Source organism: Pituophis catenifer, unplaced genomic scaffold (genome assembly GCF_029215685.1).
Source record: "Pituophis catenifer annectens isolate HBS135680 unplaced genomic scaffold, rPitCat1.0.hap2 SCAF_9, whole genome shotgun sequence".
Classification (NCBI taxonomy): Eukaryota; Metazoa; Chordata; class Lepidosauria; order Squamata; family Colubridae; genus Pituophis; species Pituophis catenifer.
This window is the reverse complement of record NW_027256889.1, coordinates 10,535,887-10,557,431: the sequence shown is the minus strand read 5'-3', so window position 1 is coordinate 10,557,431 and position 21,545 is coordinate 10,535,887. Positions and strand designations below refer to the sequence as shown.

The following is a 21,545-nucleotide window of genomic DNA, read 5'->3' as shown; positions in this document are numbered from 1 at the left end:
TCCCCGAAAGCGAAGGCGGGCGCCTGCGTGAGAGAAAGAGAGAGGCCGGCCCGACGAAAGCGCGCATGTCCCGTCCGGGAAGATGAAGGTGGCGGTGGCCGGTTGCTGTCATGGCGCGCTGGATAAGCTGTACGAGACTCTGCAGCTGCTGGAGCAGCGCCACGGCGACGCCAGGCCGAATTTGTTGCTCTGCGCCGGGGATTTCCAAGCCGTGCGCAACGCGGCCGACCTGCGCTGCATGGCGGTGCCGTCCAAGTACCGCCAGTTGGGAGGCTTTGCCAAGTAAGTGGGGGGCACCGGAATGGGGGGGACCGGAGTGTGTGTGTGTAGGGGGGGAGTAAGATCCGTTGCAGGCGGAGAGCCGAGAGCAGCGTTGTGAGTTTTGGGTCACCACGATTGTAAAAAAAATAAAATTAAATTAAAAAATAACAGACGTGGAGACTCTAGAAAGAGTGCAGAGAAGAGCAACCAAGATGATTTGGGGACTGGAGGCTAAAACATATGAAGAACGGAACTGACTTCCTTCAGGTCACAAGGAGTTAGAAGCCACTGAACCATCAAACAAAAACAACAATGCATAAATGTAAATACTACTACCCTGTTTTTCCCAAAATAAGACATCCCCTGATAATAAGCCCAATCGGGCTTTTGAGCATCGGCAATAAGGCCAAGCGCTTATTTCAGGGTACAAAAAAATATAAAACAGTGTTTTAGTTTTGGGGAAACACGTTATGTAATAGGAGTTGTTATTAGTTGAAATGCAAGAAAAGGCTTTTTTTACCTGCATTCAGTTTTGGTCGCCATGAAGTAAAAAAGATGTTGAGACTCTAGAAAGAGTGCAGAGAAGAGCAACCAAGATGATTAGGGGAACTGGAGGCCAAAACATATCAAGAATGGTTGCTGGAACTAGGTATGTCTAGTTTAATGAAAAGAAGGACTAGGGGAGACATCATAGCAGTCTTCCAATATCTCAGGGGCTGCCACAAAGAAGAGGGAGTCAAGCTATTCTCCAAAGGACCCGAAGGCAGGACAAGAAACAATGGGTGGAAACTAATCAAGGAGAGAAGCAACCTAGAACTAAGGAGAAATTTCCTGACAGTGAGAACAATTAATCCGTGGAACAACTTGCCTCCAGAAGTTGTAAATGCTCCGACACTGGAAGTTTTTAAGAAGAGAGTGGACAATCATTTGTCTGAAATGGCATAGGACAGTGTTGGCGAACCTTTTCGGCACCGAGTGCCAAGACGGGAGCTTGTGTGTGCAGGGAAACGGCAGTAACCGGAAGAGTAGCTCCCCAGCACGCACATGTGGGAGCGCCAAAAACCGGAAGAGCAATTCCCTGGTGTGCATGTGTGAACCAGGAAGCTGAGCTTCTGGTTTCTGGCGAGCTGCTCTTCCAGGTTTCCAGTGCTCCCGCATGCGTGCAGACCAGCTGGCTGGTGCGCATGTGCGCGCCGGAACCCGGAAGAGCAACGGGCAACAGCTGGTGTGCTCAGAGAGATGGCTCTGGGTGCCACTTCCGGCACTCGTGCCATAGGTTTGCCACATGGGCATAAGGTTTTCTTGCCTGAGCTGAGGGTTGGAGTAGAAGACCACCAAGGTCCCTCCCCTCTCTGTTATTCTAGTCTATGAGAGCGGGCTCAGCAGCTCAGCGGGCCCGCAGAGCTGCTGAGCCTGGCCAGCACTCTAGGGATGCGCTGTCTGGTGGGGAAGGGGCTGGATGGGGAAGGGAAGAGTCCGCTTTAATCCCCCATTTACCATGGGGCTTTCCTGAGTGGCAATTAAGGGCATCTGTTTTGGGACAGAAATGTTAGGCCAACGTAAACATACATACCCATCGATCGCTTGGAGATAAATGGTTGTGTGAGGGATGCTTGGTGTTCTCTGAGCTTGGTTGTTTTCTTGCAGACATTTCATTCCCCATAGTAGGTAACATCATCAGTGGTTGTCTTGTGTGCTTTTGATTTGACTCCTGGCAACTGCCTGGGCTAGTATTCCCCGCCGTTTTCTTGGCAGGGTTTTTCCAGAGGTGGTTTGCCATTGCCTCCTTGCTAGGGCTGAGAGAAAGTGACTGGCCCAAGGCCAGCTAGTTGCTTGTGCCCAAGAACCAGTGTCCTAGCCCTGTGTTTTAATCACTTCACCAAACTGACTCTACGCCTCTGAGTCAGTTTTTGGCTTCTGGCAACTGTCTGGACAGGACTGCGGTTTTCTTGGCAACATTTTGGGAGGGATTTGCCACTGCCGCCGCCTTAGGGCAAAGAGGGAGGGACTGACCCAAGGAATCCCAACTAGAACTCATGGTCTCCCGCTTTCTAGCGTGGTGTCTTAAACCACTACATCAAGGGTGGGCAATTAATTTTCCCAACGTGAGAAAATGGGACTGTTATGGAAGGCCAAAGCAATAGGCCTGTGAAGGTGCGTAGGCATGGAGGCATGTGCATATGTAAATTAAAATATATATATAGCCGTCACCTTCAAAATAAAAGGAATCCATGCAAGCCACACAGAGACAGCCAAAGGGCCGGATGGGGCCCAGGGGCCATAAAATACCCAGATCTGCATTACCCCAAACTGGCTGTACAATATGGGAAAAGGAACTTCTCATTTCCTTCATTTTATTTTATTTATTAAATTTATATGGCCACCCACCTCATTTGCATGTGATTCTGGTGGTGTGCACGGTTAAAACACAACTACAACTAATCTCAGCCTTCCACAGCCTTTCATTTTTAAAAATTGCAACTGACGACCAATTAATGGTGTAAAAAAACAAACAAATGAACCATGTTTTATTTGACTAGCACAGCTATCATTTTATACCTACCAGTCATACCTTCTTGGCAAGTCCCTTCCATTCAGTTCCTATTGAAAGGGTTAATTAATGGTGTTCCTGTGACTTCTCCTAAGTAGAGGATATCAAAATAGAAAAACCTGGGCCTTTAACAGCTCAAACTTCCAACCGTCTTTTTTCCTAGATATTATTCTGGAGAGAAGAAAGCGCCTATCCTGACTATCTTCATTGGTGGCAACCACGAGGCCTCAAACCACTTGCAAGAGTTACCATACGGTGGATGGGTGGCCCCCAACATCTATTATCTTGGTATTGTTCTTTTTGCTTTCTAGCTTGATAGTATCACATGCTTGATGTAGAAAGGGAGAAGGGGTGGAAACCTACATGGATGAGACAATGTGGTCCTTCTATCAGTATTTTATTTATTTATCCATCATATTTATACAGCTGCCCATTTTGCAGAACATCATAAAAACACATCATTTTAACTGCAGCAACTTTGCTTCCGGATGTTGAAGCAGGTGGTTTTTCCCTCCAGCGTTTTATATCTTTATTTTTTTTTCCATGCTACATTTTTTAATTGTTGTGCAACTTTTTAAGATGTTTTGGGCCTTGAGAATTAGGGAGGAACCTTCCTGAGACGTGTTCAATTGTTATCTGGACATTCTGGATTTAAAATTGTTGCCTTTTGCCTAGGTAATGTTTCCTGCATCTCTTTTGTCAAGGTTATTTTCTTATTCTCTACAGGTTATGCTGGAGTTGTCAGGTACCGAGGGCTGAGAATTGGTGGCCTCTCTGGTATTTTCAAAGGCCATGATTACAGAAGAGGTATGTGTGAGTCATTCTTCAAGCTCTGTTTTAAGCAAATGGGCCGTTGAAATGTGTGTGGCTTGGTTCTATGCTTTTTACTGCTTTTATTGTTAGGTAAAGTTAAAGGTTCCCCTCACACATATGTGCTAGTTGTTCCCGACTCTAGGGGGTGTTGCTCATCTCCGTTTCAAAGCCAAAGAGCCAGTGCTGTCCGAAGACGTCTCCGTGTCATGTGGCCGGCATGACTAAATGCCGAAGGCGCACGGAACGCTGTTACCTTCCCACCGAAGTGGTCCTTATTTTTTCTACTTTTCTACTTTTTTATGTGCTTTCGAACTGCTAGGTTGGCAGAAGCTGGTACAAGTAACAGGAGCTCACCCCGTTACGCTGCACTAGGGATTCGAACCGCTGAACTGCCGGGCCGACCTTTCGATCGACAAGCTCAGCGTCTTAGCCACTGAGCCACTGCATCCCTTTTTGCTTTTATTGTTATTGATATATAAATTTAGGATTGATTAACTGTAATGGGAAGCTGTAATGTAAGCCGCCTGGGAAAGCCAAGGGAAATAATCAAAACCATAAAAAAGCAAAAGTTAGAATATTTTGGACATGTGATGCGACAGCCAGAAAAATACGGCAGCCTTTACTTAATCCTCCAAGGAAAGATTGAAGGCAAACGAGGTCCAGGCAGAAGAAGATGATCCTGGCTTCAAAACATAAGGGACTGGTTTGGACAAAACTCAGCAGCACTTTTTCATATGGCTGTTGATAAAAATAGGATCACCAACATGCTCGCCAACGTCCAATGATGGATATGGCACAAGGAGAAGAATGGGAAGCTGGGTTGTCAAAATAGGATCTGAAATTATAGTTTGATCTTGGGTTATTTGACTAACACATTCTCAAAAATCCCTCTCCAGGCTACTGCTGAAGTTAGATTGGAACTAATAAAACAAACACCACAAGAATGGAATGATTTCTGATCAGGTAGAAAAGCTAAGGAGACATTATGAAAGAATTCTAGTGATTGCCATGTATCAAAGGCCAGTCCCCTGGATGAGTGGCCCTGTTGTATGTGTCCCATATTTTGGTAACAGTCAAACCTGCTATCAGATTGTTTTCCTTTGACTGCGCAGGAGCCAACTCTCACCCTCTTTTCAATTTTCGTTGAAACCAGAGGGATAAGTCCAAGCGTAGCACGATTTTCAGTCTAGCAGCTCTTTCTGTTAAATTCGTGTCTCCTTTGACTTTGAACTCAAGTTTATCAAACTTAGATTAATCTAAGCAATTTGTTTGGCCTGATATGGAGGGGGCTTACCATTATCGCTTTCTGGGATATTTTATTTTTAAGTTGATACTTTAGCCTACAGTCCTGGACTTCCCAGAGCCTGTCTTTCAAAGTGAACTCAAGACATTTCCTGATGTTTCAAGCTGATGTTTCTCAACTTGTTTCAGGTCACTTTGAATATCCTCCTTACAACCAGGAAACAGTACGAAGCATCTATCATGTAAGAAATATTGAAGTTTTCAAGCTGAAGCAGGTAAATCTAAATGTCATCTTGTCATATATTGGGCTCTTCTTCATACAGGTAGTCCTTGAGTTACGACCACAATTGAGCCCAAAATTTGTGTTGCTAAGTGAAACATTTGTTACGTGGGTTTTGCCCCAGTTTACGACTTTTCTTGCCACCGTGGTTAAGTGAATCATTGCATTTGTTAAGTTAGTAACACGGTTGTTAAGTGAATCTGGCTTCCCCATTGACTTTGCTTGTCAGAAGGTCGCAAAAGCGGATCACATGATCCCAGGACACTGCAACCGTCCATAAATATGAACCGCTTGCCAAGCATCCAAATTTTGATCATGTGACCATGGGGATGCTGCAAAGGTCATAACTCTGAAAAACAGTCGTAAGTCACTTTTTTCAGTGCCGTTGTAACTTTGAACGGTCGTTAAATGAACCGTTGTAAGTCGAGGACTACCTGTATTCATTCCCACCATCTAAAATGATGCGGGAGGTGCTATAAAGGAGGGCCATTGCCCAGAACAATTATGGAGTGGAAAGGGACCCCAAGAAATCATTTAGTCCAACCCCTGTAGGAGAGGTGGTCGTCCACCCTCTTTGTAAAAACCTCCAGAGATGAGTAACCCACAACCTCCAGAGATAGATTGTTCTTGTGGTCCCGGAAAATAGATCATGACTATTGTCTCTAGGTTCCTTTTATATAGCCGACAATGGTGACCATGTCTTCCCTAAGTCTTCTTTTCTCCATAGCAGGGGTGCTTAGATCTGGCCTGCAGGGCCACCCTGGAAACAGCGAAGGACCGGCCCACGATGCCTCTGCCAGTGAAAACGGAGCTTGGGGAGGCCTGCGCCTGGCACTAGGCCGCGGCATGTTAGAAACCGAGTTGCACAAACAAGCAAAGCCCCACCTGCAGGATGTAGGCAGCACACAAAACCACGCCCCTTCTGATTCACAGAAAAAACTCTTTCCACGGACCGGTCCCCGGTGCCCAAAAACTTGGGAGCCACTGCTCTAGATAATGCACCCATAAAACTTTGTTAGGATTCAGTCTGGTGAAATAAAACTCTCTTTAAAAATCTAAACACCACAAGGGAGAGAGATTTTTGATCTGATCTTTCACTTCACTTCTGTTGTTGGTTTCAGCTCAAGCAGCCCATGGACGTATTTTTGTCCCACGATTGGCCTAGAAGCATCTACCACTACGGAAACAAGACGTTGCTGCTTAAGAAGAAATCCTTCTTCCGCTCAGAAGTGGAGAACAACACTTTAGGGAGCCCGGCGGCATCAGAACTCCTGCAGCACTTGAAACCCAGTTACTGGTTTTCGGCTCATTTGCATGTCAAGTTTGCAGCAATAATGCAGCATCAGGTAAGACACAGGTCTCCAACCACGGCAACTTTTAAGACTTGTGGACTTCAACTCCCAGTATTCTGGGAGACGGAGTCCACAAATTTTAAATTCGAAAGGTATTTGAATATAAGTAGCTTGGGTTGGCAGTTGGGCTATTGGGCCAAGCTCCGCAATTTGCAAACATTTTGTCACCATTCGAGGAGACATCGTCAGTGCGCGAGCACAATTCAGAGCGCACTGACGATGTCTCCTCGAATGGTGATGAAACGTTTGCAACCAAATTGCCGAGCTTGGAACTCAGGCCAACAGCCCAGTTTTAAATTTGCCAAGGTTGGAGACCCCCAGAGATAAGAAATGTACAGAATGGGGGTGGGGTGGAGGGGGATTGCTTTCTGTAAACTGAGTACATTGTAATGAAAACTGGAGAACTTTTAACGGTGGACATAATCTCCCAATTTTGTAAAATGTTTCACAGGAATAATGTTAGTACTCAAAGACTCTCTGTTTCAAATTATAATAGTTAAGATTCCAGCTTCTTAAAGGAATACCAAGATTGTTACTTACTTATTCATTTAGTACTTCATTGCTTAAGGTTACCCACTCGCCATTGACTCGGGACAGGTTTGTTGTTGTTAGTTGCGAAGTTGTGTCTGACCCATCGCGATCCTATGGACAACGTTCCTCCAGACCTTCCTGAGCTCTATCATCCTCTGGAGACCATTTAAGCTCACGCCTACTGCTTCAATGACTCCATCCAGCCATCTCATTCTCTGCCATCCCATTTTTCTTTTGCCCTCAATCTTTCCCAGCATTAGGCTCTTCTCCAGACAGGTTACAGTAGATTAAAACAAGTTATAAAATCAATAGAGCCTTGATAGTACAGTATAGAGCCTTGGTAGTACAGTGGTCTAAAGCACCCTGTTATTAAGACCAGCTGCCTGCAATTACTGCAGGTTCGAATCTCGCCAGGCTCAAGCCTTCCATCCTTTCTAAGGTAGGTAAATTGAGGATCCAGTTGTGGGGGCAATAAGCTGACTTTGTATAAATATACAAAAAGGTTGAAGGCTATTGCTTAGCACATTGTAAACTGCCCTGAGTCTCCGGAGAAGGGCAGCATATAAATCAAATAAAAATAAAAATAAAAATTAAACAACAGTAAAAACGGCCAAATTGTGGGGAAAGGGAAATCCACAATAGTAAAATAATATCAACTCAAATGATGAGATTCATACCACTTCCTGGCCTGTTGTCTCAAAAGGACAAGATCTGGGAGTTAAAGTCCACATATCTTAAATGCGCCAAGGTTGAGGAAAACACTATAGAATACAAATGACGCTGAGTACAGTGGTATTTAGGCAATAGAAGCTAGAAATCATATAATGTTATCATGAACTTTAAAAATTGAACCTTAAAAAAGGTGGCACGGGGAGGCCTTTCACAATATGATTGTCCCTGTTCTTGCTTTTTAGGCTGATAATAGCGAAGAGCAACCCAAAACTACCAAGTTTCTGGCTCTGGATAAATGCCTGCCCCACAGGGATTTCCTTCAGGTAAAAAAATCTTCAGTTTTTCTGCTTGGACGCATTAGGATATATCAGTAAGATGCAACAAACTTCGGAGTCTTCTGTAGGAGGAGAGCAAAATGATTAGCTAACCGCTTTGTGGATGTGCTTTCAATTTTTTTATTTTTATTTTTATTTTTAACCTCATCCGAATTTGCATTTACATCTGATCTTAATCTCATCGGTCAACGGTTGAAGGCTGCCCTTCACTTGATTGACCCAGTCTGGGAGAAGGATTTTAACTGTAAGCATGACATACTTGCAGAACTTGTACCTCATCAATTTACATATGAGACTCTTAGTCAATAGACAGTAACAAGAGCAAAGGGGATTTCCACTCGTAGGTCTTCCCTCCCCAATTTATGCCTTTCCAGCTTTACACTTTAACACAAATCTGGGAGAAGCGAATAGTATCAATAACCTGGAGTGAAACCCTTTAGGTTCACAGCTCCAGATTGAAACCCAGTAAAGTCCTTTTTGACCCCTAGGTAAAGATTCTGCATACCTGCTTTATAGTTAGGCTTCTGATGTACAGGTAATCCTCGACATATGACCACAACTGAGCCCAAAATTTCTGGTGCTAAGGTGAGACAGTTGTTTAGCAAACGTTGCCCCATTTTATGACCTTTCTTGACATCATTGTTAAGTGAGTCACTGCAGCTGTTAAATGAGTAACACGGCTGTTCAGTTAATAGCATGGTTGTTAAATGAATCTGGCTTCCCCACCGACTTTGCTTGTCAAGAAGGTCACAAAAAGAGATCACACGATCCCGGCACACTGCAACCCTTGTCAATATGAGTCAGTTGCCGAGCATTTCAATTTTAATCACATGACCACGGGGAGGCTGCAACGGTCATTAAGGGTGAGAAACGGACGCAAGTCACTTTTTTCAATGCCGTTGTAACTTTGAACGGCTGCTAAATGAACTGTTGAAAGCCGAGGACTTGTATTGTTTAGGTATCCCCACCTGAAGTTTGTGACTGTCTTTTCTCTGTGGTGAGAGCCAAGGGGCCTCTCTTGATTTCTCATTCTTCTCTTAAGATTGTAGAGATCGAACACAATCCCACTGCATCCGACCGTCTGGAATACGACCCTGAATGGATTGCTGTTCTGAAGGCTACTAATGATCTCGTTAATGTCTCTCCTTGCTACTGGAACATGCCTGAAAATAATGGACTGCATGAAAAGTAGGTGTACCGTATGTAATCTTGTGGGCTGGTAAATTCAGTCTGAAGTTCTAGAGCAGGGGTCTGCAACCTTAAACACTCAAAGAGCCATTTGGGCCCGTTTTCCACAGCAAAGAAAAACACTGGGAGCCACAAAACCTGGGTGGGTGTGGCCAACTCGATGTCACTCCCTCCCACCCAGTCACATGACACACACACACCCAGCCATGTCTACCCATGTTTTGTGGCTTCCAGTGTTTTCTGTATCTCTCTGTGTGTGTCTCTGCCTGTGTGGCTATGGTCGGATTCCGAAATAACTCCTGTATGGAGAATTAGTGCAGGGAAAGCGCCTCAGAGGAAGACCACAGCTGCGATATAAGGATATCTGCAAGAGGGACCTAAAGGCCCTGGGAATGGACATTAACAACTGGGAAACCTTGACCTCCGATCGTTCAGCTTGGAGGCTAAAGACGCAGCATGGCCTTCTCCAATTCGAAGAGACGCTTGTTCGGCAGGCTGAGGCAAAGAGGCAGTCCCAGAACCAGCGAAATCTGGGCTGGGCAGGGGACAGAATGTATCTGCCCTCAGTGTGGAAGGGATTGCCACTCTTGGATTGGCCTTTTTAGGCCTCTTTCCAGAGCACAATACCATAGTCTCTGTCTCTCTGTCTCTGTCTCTGTCTCTGTCTCTGTCTCTGTCTCTGTCTCTGTCTCTGTCTCTGTCTCTGTCTCTCTCTCTCTCTCTCTCTCTCTCTCTTTCTCTCTCTCTCTCTCTCTCTCTCTCTTCTCTCATCTCTCTCAGGCCAGGCGAGGAGTGACTGGAAGGGGAGGGCAAGGAGTGGGGCCAGCCAGTGGATGGTTCAGCCGATAGGGAGCCACAGCAGGGGGCCGAAAGAGCCGCATGAGGCTCCGGAGCTGCGGGTTGCAGACACCCGTTCTAGAGGAAGGGTCCCCAACCTGTGGCCACCGGGCAGCATGACTGGCTAGCCAGCCGCTGCATTCGTGCTAGCGTTGCCACGAGTGCTGTGTTGCAATAAAAAGGAAAAATATAGTTCAGCACCAAATGCAGTGCTGCATTTGGTTACATTCAACCATGTAAGCTGTTGGGTAGTTTGAGCTTGGGAAACTGTTTTAGAGAACTGTAGTGTAGATATGTAGACCAGGTTTCTCAGCCTTACCTGGACTAAAAGATTTTGTATATAGGTAGTCCTCAACTTACGACCACAATTGAGTCCCAGATTTATAAGCAAGGCATTTGTTAAGTGAGTTTGGCCCCATTTAACAACTTCTCTTGCCGCAGTTGTTAAACCAATATCATTGCAGGTGTTAGTAAGACGGTTGTTAAGTGAATCTGCTTTCTCCATTGACTTTGCTTATCGGAAGGTCGCAAAAGGTGATCACGTGATCCAGGGACACTTCAACTGTCATAAATATGAGTCAGTTGCCAGCTGTCTGAATTTTGATCAGGTGATCATGGGGATGCTGCAATGGTCGCAGGTGTGAAAAATGGTCACAAGCCACTCTTTTCAGTGCCGTCGTAACTTCGAACGGTCACTAAACAAAGTATTGTAAGTTGAGGACTATCTGTGCATTGTGTCTACCAGCTTCTGCCCATATGGGTGATAGCCCTGTTAAGTAGCAATCAAAAACAAGAGTGGGCAACCTAGAGCAGTGATGGCTAACCTTTTCCGGACTGAGTGCCCAAAGCGCAGGCGTGCAAATATGTGTGCGCGCCCAACCCCCCAAAATGCAATGCGTCCCGCCCCGTGCATGCACCCCGCCCCGTGCATGCGCACACGTCCCCCATGCACATACCCCACACATGCGTGGCAGAGACCCGAAGACCAGCTAGCTGGCGGGTGGCACGCACATGCGCTGCGGAGCTGAACTGGGCAACGGCTTGTGTGCCCACAGAGAGGGCACTGGGTGCTACCTCTGGCACGTATGCCACCATCACGGACCTAGGGTATTTCAGATGATGCTGAATTACAACTTTAGGTACCTGTAGGAAGTATGGCCAGTAGTAAGGGATGCAACCGAACGGAGTTCCATAATTTCTTTGCTCCTGATTAAAACATGTAGAAGGGTTCAGAAGAAGAAGGGCTCATTTCACTGAAACTCTGAGCTTTTCCCTTTTTGCAGATGGGACTACAGTGTTACGGAAGAAGATATCAAGAAGGTTTTGGAAGAGATCAACCGTGACCTTGCCATTCCCCAGAACTTCAGCATTACAGAGGCTTGTTACAATTCAAACAAGTCTCAGCAAAAGACTGACTTGATTCATAGAATCAGCCCCCAGACTACCGAGTTCTGTGCCCGGTTCGGCCTTGTGGACATCAATGCTAAAATTCAACAGCGGAAGGAAGAACACAGAGGTGATGTGCCTCAGGGTGAAGAGGAGGAGGAGGAGGAAAAGGAAGAAGAAGAAATAGACACTACTGGATCGATGATGGAGTCTAGTACCGATGTCTCTAGTTTAATTTCTTTGAACCCTGATGAAATATTACTGGACGATGATAGCTGCGATGATGACTTGGAGACTTCAGAAGGACCATCCTCTGATCTTTCCTGCAATACTTCAGAAATCTTTTCTGATATCAGAATCCTGCCTGATTCTATGGCAGTGTCCCCCAATGACACTCTGGATGTTATAGAAGATGAACTGGAGAAATCCAGCAATGGAAATCAGGCTGAGGAACAAAGCCCTGATGGGAAGCCTTTGAAGCGCCTAAGTGATGAGAACAAAGAAGGGACAGTTGGCCCCAAGAAAATCAAAAGGCGGAACCAGGCTATCTATGCTTCCAAAGATGAAGATGAGACAGGAGATGACAATCCGTTTTCTTGATTGAACTGAGTGATGGGATCATAATTCCTGGCGTACCTGCGGCAGCTTCAGAAGTTATGGAGCTCTGTATACTTTTGATATTGCAGTTGTAATAAAAGCCTTATTTTTAAAATAGTACTTTTTTATAGTAGATCAAATATTTTATTGACATCCGCAGATTGATTAGGAAGAAAGAAATTATAGGCTTTTGACAACCAAAAGCTAATGTAAAACTTTAGAATTTTTGCTACGGATTTCCCTACAATTTGGATTTGTTTTAATGAATCCCAAAAAAGGAAATATTGTTTACATCTAATTGAATTGATTCAAAGTCTTTTCATTTTTATTAAAACATGTTTTTGTCTTTTATCATTCAATTTACTTTTATGTCCATCCATATTGGGTGTATTTTGCAGCAATAACAAGTGGTTTCTCTCCTTTGTTCAAGTCAGTTATCTTTATAATGGATCTGAGACCAGATAAGTCCCAGAATTGAAACAAGGATAGATAGTCTGGTATCCTTCAGATGTTTTGGACTTCATAAGTATCCATAAGGCCTTATGAACAAATGTTGAGCATTGTGGAAGATCCGTGTGTCTACTTCTGGAATAATCTGTGATATTGTTATCTCTAGGATAACAGGCAAAATAATAATTTGTGAAATTGGGAAAGCAGAATTGTGCATTGGGCCAGAAGTGAAAGTTTATTCTCCTTAATATCATAACATTCTAGGCTCATATATGTGTATAAATGTTGTTTTACAAAAACAACAACACTTGTTTCCGACTCTGTTTTCCAGTTTGTGAAAGGAAGATCCATCTGTATTTCTGTTTTTGTCCCAGCGTGTGCAACATGAATCTTTATTCTGCATTAGAGTTCGTGCTAAGGCATAATTTAAGACGACAAGGATGAACTTCAGCACTTATTTGTAAAAAAAAGTTTCTCCTCCAAATCGTTATGCTAACTATGGGCTGGCTGAATAAAGGGATCTTTGAACCATGGGTTACGAAACTCTTTATTTTTACAAAACCTAGTTAATATTGGCTGCAGTTTAGGATTGGATTACACCTTGAAATGCAGCTGGTGCAATTCAGAGGATGAAGTGGTCTACGCACAACTAAATCTAGGTTACTTACTCTGTCTGTTTGCAACCCCAGCTACTACTTCACCCCATAAAGGTTGAACTGTTGCAAACTCAGTATTTTAATTATAAAAAAGTAATTTGGATCAATTCTGGCAATGCAGATTATACCGTTTTATTGATGTTGCACAGCAGTTAATACTAAAAAATTATTTTCTCTCTACATACACCAACAACAATTGGAATTGCCTTCTTAGGATACTTATATTTTTATTTTTTATTATTTATTTAGCATTATACAGAAGCAACAAAATCTTTTGCCATAGTAATGAACGCCTGACTTTGTTTCATGTTTTGTGGGCTCATGTATACAACACGTTAATGTGCCCATGTACATCTATTTCTCTTAAATTCACTGTTCCACTTGCATCTGTGAAGTCCCTTTTTCTGAAGGACAAGAAAAAAGCATATTGACAAGATGCAATGAGTGAAAGGGCGAGGAAAGATTTCTTACTTGTGGAAATAATGCTTACAGATAGTCCTCGAAATAACAACCAGTCAATAAATGACCCATTCAAAGTTATGATGAACTTTCCCAGAGCTCTTTACGACCCGTTTTCAGAGTTATGATGGTCACACGCCCTCTTGCAAATCATGTGATTGCATTTTGGACAACTAGCTCATCTTTACAACTATTTACAACTATTCACAGTCACATAACCATGGTTTGCAATTTTTTTTAATTTTTTTTTGGGTATTCCAGTTTCCAGCAAAAAATACTCATTGGGGAAAATGGATTTGCTTAACAACCGGGACATTCACTTAATGACTGCTAATGAAGTAACTTCACATCCTGTCATGGGATGTCTCGAGTTAAAACTGAAATTCTGGGCTCAATTGTGGTCATACTTCGAGAACAAGCTGTATAAAACCCAGCTTGGAGAGCAATTCAACTGAAACACTGCTGCTGGGGAGACCAGGTGCCAGAAGAGGGCATCCTGTACCCAGCAATGCAACTACTAGCTAATTCTAGTTCTGCCAATTAAATGGTCTCTTGACTTTCACATGGCAGCCGTGCCCATTTGTGGAGTCAAAAATCCTAAGTGATGCCACAGTATTCATGGGGTGAAATTGACTTTTTGACCATATCCTGCATTCATCCCTATAAAAATCTTTTTTGGAAACGACTTAGTGTCTTGCCCACTGCTGTGAGTGCAGGGGGGATCATAAAACAATGGAGGCTTTTTTTAAAATATGGTTTGGTAATATACGTGCTTTTTGAATATAAAAGGAAGCGATTATTATTTCCAAATTTTCAGTTATAAGGTTATAGTAGTATATAATGCTGCTACTTTCACCACCAAATTTTGGAGGATGTGTAAATGCATAGAAAAAGGGACGTAATGAAAGCTGGCGAAATGCACAGGGAGAAAGCTAATATTTAATTTCCTAGAGCCTTTATTCTGACATCGGAATCCCTCCCAATACAGTGAAGTCTTCCTTATTGTGCTAGCGGGAGTACGTAGCTTGTTTGCCTGAATTTCTCTGCATGGTCTCGCGAATCCACTTGGCAAATTGACAGACGTTCGTATAAACTCCAGGCTTCCCAGGTTGGGCACAGATTTGCGTCCCCCAGGAGATGACCCCTTGGAGTCTGTTGTTGCAAACTAGGGGTCCTCCGGAATCGCCCTGCAGGGCAAAGAACAGAACTGTTCATTTGTTGCAATAAAATTATTTCTATCCCAACTTCACACCTCTGCAGAAACCCGGCCAAAACATGGAACAATAAAATACTGGTAGGTGTACCATTCAAATACATGCAGCATGGAGGTCTTGCAAGAAAGTCCCGGGAAATAAAACAGTGGTAGAAAAATCCATAAGCTAAAAGCTGTTAGAAGGAAGCTGATTAAGAAAGGAATTCAGAAATCCCCTTTGAAAAGGCCCTCTGTTATTATGCAGCAGCTTAATCAGGCTAATAATTAAATACTGTAGTGAACTATTTACTAATAGTTAAATTGTAATTAAAGACTGCAAGAGTTCTGAAGCTCTGAATTCTGTGAAGCTTACTCTCAATTATGCATAGAATTATAATCATGTCCTACATAGGCGATCTGTTTGTTTTAGATGTCTTCATTTTATGATTGGCAAAAAGAGCCTTGGTAACGTCAGAGAAATCCATGTTTTTCATCGGAACGGTGTGACATGCTAAAATGACACACAGTGCAGGGATTGTGCTAACATCCCATCTCAAAATCTTTGCCAGATTAAAAAAAAATTAAAAACGTGCATAAGAATTGTGCATTTGGAAGACTTTGCAAACAAAAATGGAAATTATTATTTATAATAATTATACTACTATATATTTATACAGTAATTATTAAATTCCCAAATTATTAGGGAAAAATAAAAAAGTGCAATACTTGATATATGCACACAAACACACACCCAAACCCCTCATGATCCTGTAATCCCTTGTTTCAGGGTGGGCTTGGGGCAACTGAATGGCACTGAGTATTTACTGGGCAGATGCCCTTCCTGATGCCTATGCAAAGTTCACAGCAGATATTTTCTCTTTGCGCCCTGATGGAGAAACATCTGTCACTGCCTAGGATTGAACGCTCAACCTTTTGCGTGGGAGGTGAGCAACTTCATCTCTAGGCCACTGCAACATTATATAAAAGATATACTAGTTGGGTATGGACCCAATTTTCATGGAGAAAATCTATGTGGTCACAAAGTCAACACTGATGTCTTGGCACATGATATAAGTATGTGAACAAAGACACACTGAAAAGCATTGACATCTTGCATATAGAATAGGATAGAATAACAGAGTAGGAAGGGACCTTCTAGTCCAACCCCCTGCTTAGGCAGGAAACCCTACACCACTTCAGATAAATGGTTATCTGACATCTTAAGAACATCCAGTTTTGGAGCATTCACAACTTTTGGAGGCAAATTGTTCCATTGATTACTTGTTCTAACATCTACTGATGATAGATCATCTTTACATTACTTATTGGTATAATAGAAAAAAACAGCCTGGGGAGATGTTTATGGATTTTTTTCTCCAGAGGAACCTTCCAAATTTACCACTATTGGTGGACATAAAAATACCACAGGAGAATCACACCAACCAACAGAATTCTACTTTTAAAAAGCAGCAGATCTGGTGGTCTGGACCATTAATAATAATAATAACCTTTATTGTCACTGCACAACATATGTACAATGAGATTGGTGGAGCTCCCTCAGTGTGGGAGCGGCTAATGGCAGCCTCAGGCTACACCTCAAGACCACACCCGATCGTTAGGAGGCTGAAGGCCACACGTAGTGGGTCCATACAGGTAGCCATCCATGTGGAAGGAGAGTTGAGGTTTGGGGCAGGAGCTTCCCCCCTCCACCCAGCTATAATATACTGCCTCACGCTACAGTTGACATGGGTTTTCCACCTCAAAACAGAAGATCGCTTTCCCAGTGTGTTCTGTAGAAAAGGCTCTAAGGATTGCAACAAGAAACTTCAGAAACCCTAGGTTGCCCCGCCCCTGCTTCCCGTTTTGAGCCTAATAGGCTTCTCTGCAGCCTCCTGGAAGCAAAAATGGGCCACGCTGCACCCCCCATGCCCTGTTTTGGGCCTAGTAAGCCTCCCTGCAGCCTCCTGGGAGAAAAAACAAGCCACGGGGGGGGGGCGTGCCATACCCCACCACACCCTGTTTTGGACCTAGTAGGCCTCTCTGCGCTTATCTGGGAGCCAAAATAGAGCGTGTGGGGACTCCTGGAAGGAGAGGGGCAGGGAGGGGCGGGACCAGCCAGCAATTTAACAACCGGTTTGTCTGAACCGGCCTGAACCGGCTGAATCCCACCACTGCCTGGGAGGGTGGAGGGAAAAAAAGGGAGGGAGGGAGGGAGGGAGAGAGAGACAGAGAGACAGAGAGATTGCACCTGCTATTGTGACAAATGTTGGGCTTTGCAAATCCCCTCACCTGACAAGAGTCCACGCCTCCTCCTCTCACACCAGCACATAGCATGTTTTCCGTGATAGAGCTTGAGTATGCCTGTTTGCAGTCTTCATGGGATATTGTGTAGACCTGTGCACACTGTAGGAGGTCAGGGTATTCAACTACCAACAACAACAAAAAACCCAACAGTTTTTGATATTATAATCCAGTAAGAGAAATTTATTGGGACTTAGATCTGCTCAAGCACTCTTTGATGTTTTAGTAATATCTTTCTTCACCCACCTCCTGTTTATGTGAAATGTAGGCCTTCCTCACCCCCACCCAAAGATTGATTTATGAGAAGATTTCAAGAATCCTGCGAGTTGAACTCAAAATCACTTAAAAGTTGCCCGAATTGAGAAATTACGCAATCTGACAACTGTACCTTGTGGTGACTTGATGGTGCCCCAGCCTGATACCTCACAATGAGTGTTAGGCTGAGCGCATTCGGTAGCCAGTTCAATGGGTCGGACGTACTGGTTGATAATAGCAGAATTGCGCAACTTTAGCAGCATGAGGTCACTGTCGTGTGTGGTAGGATTGAAGGCTGGATGTCGGAATTTCTGCTCAGAGGTGATGCATTGCTCAGAGCCCTCGTTGTCTCGAAGGCTGTGATCACCCATCCGGGTATGAATATCCCTGCATGGTTAGAAGAAAAAGAATTGCTGTCAGGAAGTCTCCTCAAAAGAACCCTGTTGGGCCAATCTATTGATTCATATTGATATCACTTCACTTCCCACATTGACCACCAGCAGTGAGTGACTTCCCAAACTTGCATTTCAGGTCCATGATTTGCAACCTTTGATGCCACCTCTACCTTACACTGCTTTTAGGCTAGTTTAATTCTCATACTCCATCCCAAAGAATCCTGGGAATTGTAGTTTAGTGAGGATGTTGATACAGTAATTCCTCAACACAGTATTGTCAAGCATCTTCATACCAACATTCAGAGTTATTAGGCTATTGAATTGTCTTGGCTTATTAAAGCTATACTGCTATTTATTTTTCCCTTGATAGTCTCACTGAACTCAGGAGGACTTACCTGTGAATAATCAGTCAGATATGCCAATTCCATTTCCCTCCTTGATATTACTTGCTGCTGAAGAGTCTATCTATCCTTCTGCATTTGTTTATGTTAACCTCTTCTGCTTCAAGGTAAACATTGTTATTTCTTTGGGGTATGGCTATCTCTGAAAAACACAATTGTCTTCTATCTCAGTGTTTCAGAATGAATACCATTCTGTTCAAGGGCAGCCTAAAAGAGCATCTTATTAAACATTCCTATGATACAACTGGGACGTATTCCGAAATTAACCCTGGGTATTCAAAATATGCTAAAACTATTTCAGAGTGAGTGATTTTCATAGCCCATTGATACTCTTGTTGGAAATCTAGAAATTGGTGATTCAGAGACAACACTTCTGGACTTTCCTTCTGTTGTGGCCCCGCCCTCTGAGCCTGTCCCATCGGAGGAAGAAAGCTCCGAGCATGAGGAAGAGGAGTCAGCCAGGCCTCCCTCTCCAGGCCCCTCCCCTCTGGCACTGTCTCAGGTGCCGGCCGAGGGAGAGGAGATTAGCAGAGAGACAGGTGGCTCGGATGAGACCGAGGGAGAGACATCATTCCTGGAGGCACGCCTCCAAAGGCGTGATAAACGATTGCAGCAGCTCAGGAGGCGTGCTAGGGATTAGAACTGAGTCACTGGACCACACCCCAGAGACTATATAATAGAGGGTGGTGGCCAGTGATCCTTGTGACGAACAAAACTAACCTTGGATAGTCACTAAAGCCTCGTTCGGAACTGCTGGGAGGAATATTTATTGTTGTTGGACGTTTGGAAGCTGAGTATTTATCTTTCTGTTTTCTGTGGAAATAAAAGCACTTGGCAGACGGCGTGTATATCGCTGCCAAGTTGGAGATAAAGAGCTGGGTGTGTTCCAAGTGCTTCCTTAACCCTCAGCTGGCTGTGTTTGTGTGTGTGTGTGGATGGGGACAGATCACCTTCCTTGCCACAACTCGAGGTTTTCTTACCCCTGCTGGTCACAATGAGCTGCAGTAAGTACCCAATCTTTGTCTATCAAGACACCACCGCACTGGATATCGGGTTCATTTTTCTTCCTGTTGGAGAGGATGACCTGGAAAGGTTGAGCATGCTTGGGTCACTCTTGACCTCCAATGATCCGAGACTCATCCTGGGCAGTCCCTGGAAAGAAAGATCCCTCAGCAATTAGCAAAGTCCTACTGCTAAATCAGCAAAGAGACCGGGCCAACATCAACTTCACCTTTCCTGATCTAAATGTCTTCTAAATACTTTGGGATTTATTCCTTTCAAAGATCTGGGGAACATCAGATTAAGTACGAGCCCGCAAACTCAGTTTCCCACAAATAGTAGCATTAAAATATTAAAATAATGACATGCGCACAATGACATTGTCATGCAAAAATCACTATTACATATTTGCATCATGGAAATATATAAATTGTGCTATTTGCCTGATGACATTATCATGAAGTTGTTGTTTTAATCTAGTCTATTTTAGCATAAAGGGATGTGGTGGCTCAATGGCTAAGATGCTGAGCTTGTCCATCGAAAGGTCAGCAGTTCAACGGTTCGAATCTCCCTAGTGCCGCGTAACAGAGTGAGCTCCTGTTACTTGTCCCAGCTTCTGCCAACCTAGCAGTTCGAAAGCATGCAAAAAATGCAAGTGGAAAAATAGGGACCACTTTGGTAGGAAGGTAACAGCGTTCCATGCGCCTTTGGCATTTAGTCATGCTGGCCACATGACCACAGAGATGACTTCGGACAGTGCTGACTCTTCAGCTTTGAAACGGAGATGAGCACTGCCCCCTAGAGTCAGGAACAGCTAGCATATATGTGTGAGGGGCACCTTTACCTTATTTTAGCAGACTGTGAAGATTCAGCCATTCAATTTTTTAATGTCTCATTCATAATTCAGACTAAAATTCCGAACCACACTTCCAGATCTAACATGTTATTGCTATGTTGCTTGCAGGAGTCATCATTTTCCTGCTTGCATCTACTCACAACATTGTGCTTGTTCCAAAGGCAATGGCATGTCAGTAGATGCTCTGAATGGGTCAGCATGTACCTAACACACTGTGTTATCCCAACATAGTTAAGCAAATTAGCCAAAATCTAGCAGTTGCATTTCTAGACAGTATTAAACTTGGTGGGTCTATCTCTTGATTCTCTTTTGTGGTTTTGGACACAAGTCTCAACTACCTGGTTAATTTGTAGTACATTGTCGAATGCGAATCTCAAAAGCAGGTTTAATTCAGTAATCCAGGTTAAAAACATGGCATGAATACAACTCTTGTTTCCTGACAAATCTTGAAAAAAAGAGGTGTGGGTTTATTTCAGCACATATTGAGCTATTTACAATATTGACTCAGACATGAATAGATAGATCGATGATAGATATATTGAACAATTTGTGTAACTGCCCATCTATCAAAAGAAACTCTGGACTGATTACTGTAGATAGTGCCACCTGGCTACATAATTCGGTGAAAATAAATTGACATGACCAACAGCTGAATCTGGCTACCTGAGGATCATGAGGAGCCAATGGTCTTCCAATATTGTGGCCCCATCTCCAACCTGGGATTCACTAGCATGACAGCTGCTTCTGTTGGATTAATGGTAGGACCAGATTTCTAACAAATCTCACAGTGTAGTTCAGAAGACCAAGACCAAGATGGAAGAAGAGGGAGGAGGAGGAGGAGGAGGAGGAGGAGGAGGAGGAGGAGGAGGAGGAGGAGGAGGAGGAGAAGAAGAAGAAGAAGAAGAAGAAGAAGAAGAAGAAGAAGAAGAAGAAGAAGAAGAAGAAGAAGAAGAAGAAGAAGAAGAAGAACCCTACTTGTCCATGCTTCATATTCTGCTTCCTGATGTTAAAATGTAAAAAAACTATCTTAGACATCAGATTACAAATAAACATAGATATTATAGAAGCATATAGATGCTGACCTGTTCCTGTTTCCATCATTCATTTCATTATTATTCCCAGGTTTCCTTTCCTTACCTGTAAGTATCAGTAGAAGTAGAAATAACTTGGAAAAGCTGCACATCCTTGCAGGGAATAGGTGTCATCTGGCTGAGTTTTCCTGGTTGCTGGTGGTGCTATTAGATGAAGAGGAATTTATTTCCACAGAGTTTACCACCCTTAAATCTCCACTGGCCCCACCTTCCTTGCCTTTGTCTAGAAACAGAAGGATCCAGTTATGGGACTCCTCTTTTCTCCCTCCCACGCAGCAGGTATCCTATCAATCAATCTATCCCTTGAGGCACACGTGGCCATACAAAAGAAAATGAAGCAAATCCTGTAGCGAGGACTTGATCTCACACTTTGGCAGAAGAACCTTCAGCAGAGATCGAGAATAAAGCAATAGCCTTGTTTGCTTTGAGAGAACCTCTTCAGCAG

The 21,545-nt window shown here is 43.7% G+C and overlaps 1 protein-coding gene and 1 pseudogene across 1 annotated transcript; one reads left to right on the top strand and one right to left on the bottom strand.

The window, feature by feature from the left end:
• The first annotated feature begins 35 nt into the window (after nt 1-35).
• On the top strand, nt 36-13,028 carry DBR1 (debranching RNA lariats 1). The gene is made up of 8 exons (XM_070949516.1): nt 36-282; nt 2,976-3,100; nt 3,539-3,619; nt 5,057-5,142; nt 6,269-6,493; nt 7,945-8,025; nt 9,080-9,225; nt 11,346-13,028. The coding sequence occupies exons 1-8, from the start codon at nt 83-85 to the stop codon at nt 12,046-12,048; spliced, it is 1,647 nt and encodes a 548-aa protein (XP_070805617.1). The 5' UTR covers nt 36-82; the 3' UTR covers nt 12,049-13,028.
• A 1,589-nt stretch (nt 13,029-14,617) lies between these two features.
• On the bottom strand, nt 14,618-21,257 carry LOC139321276 (kallikrein-14-like; annotated as a pseudogene).
• Between the last annotated feature and the right edge of the window lie 288 nt (nt 21,258-21,545).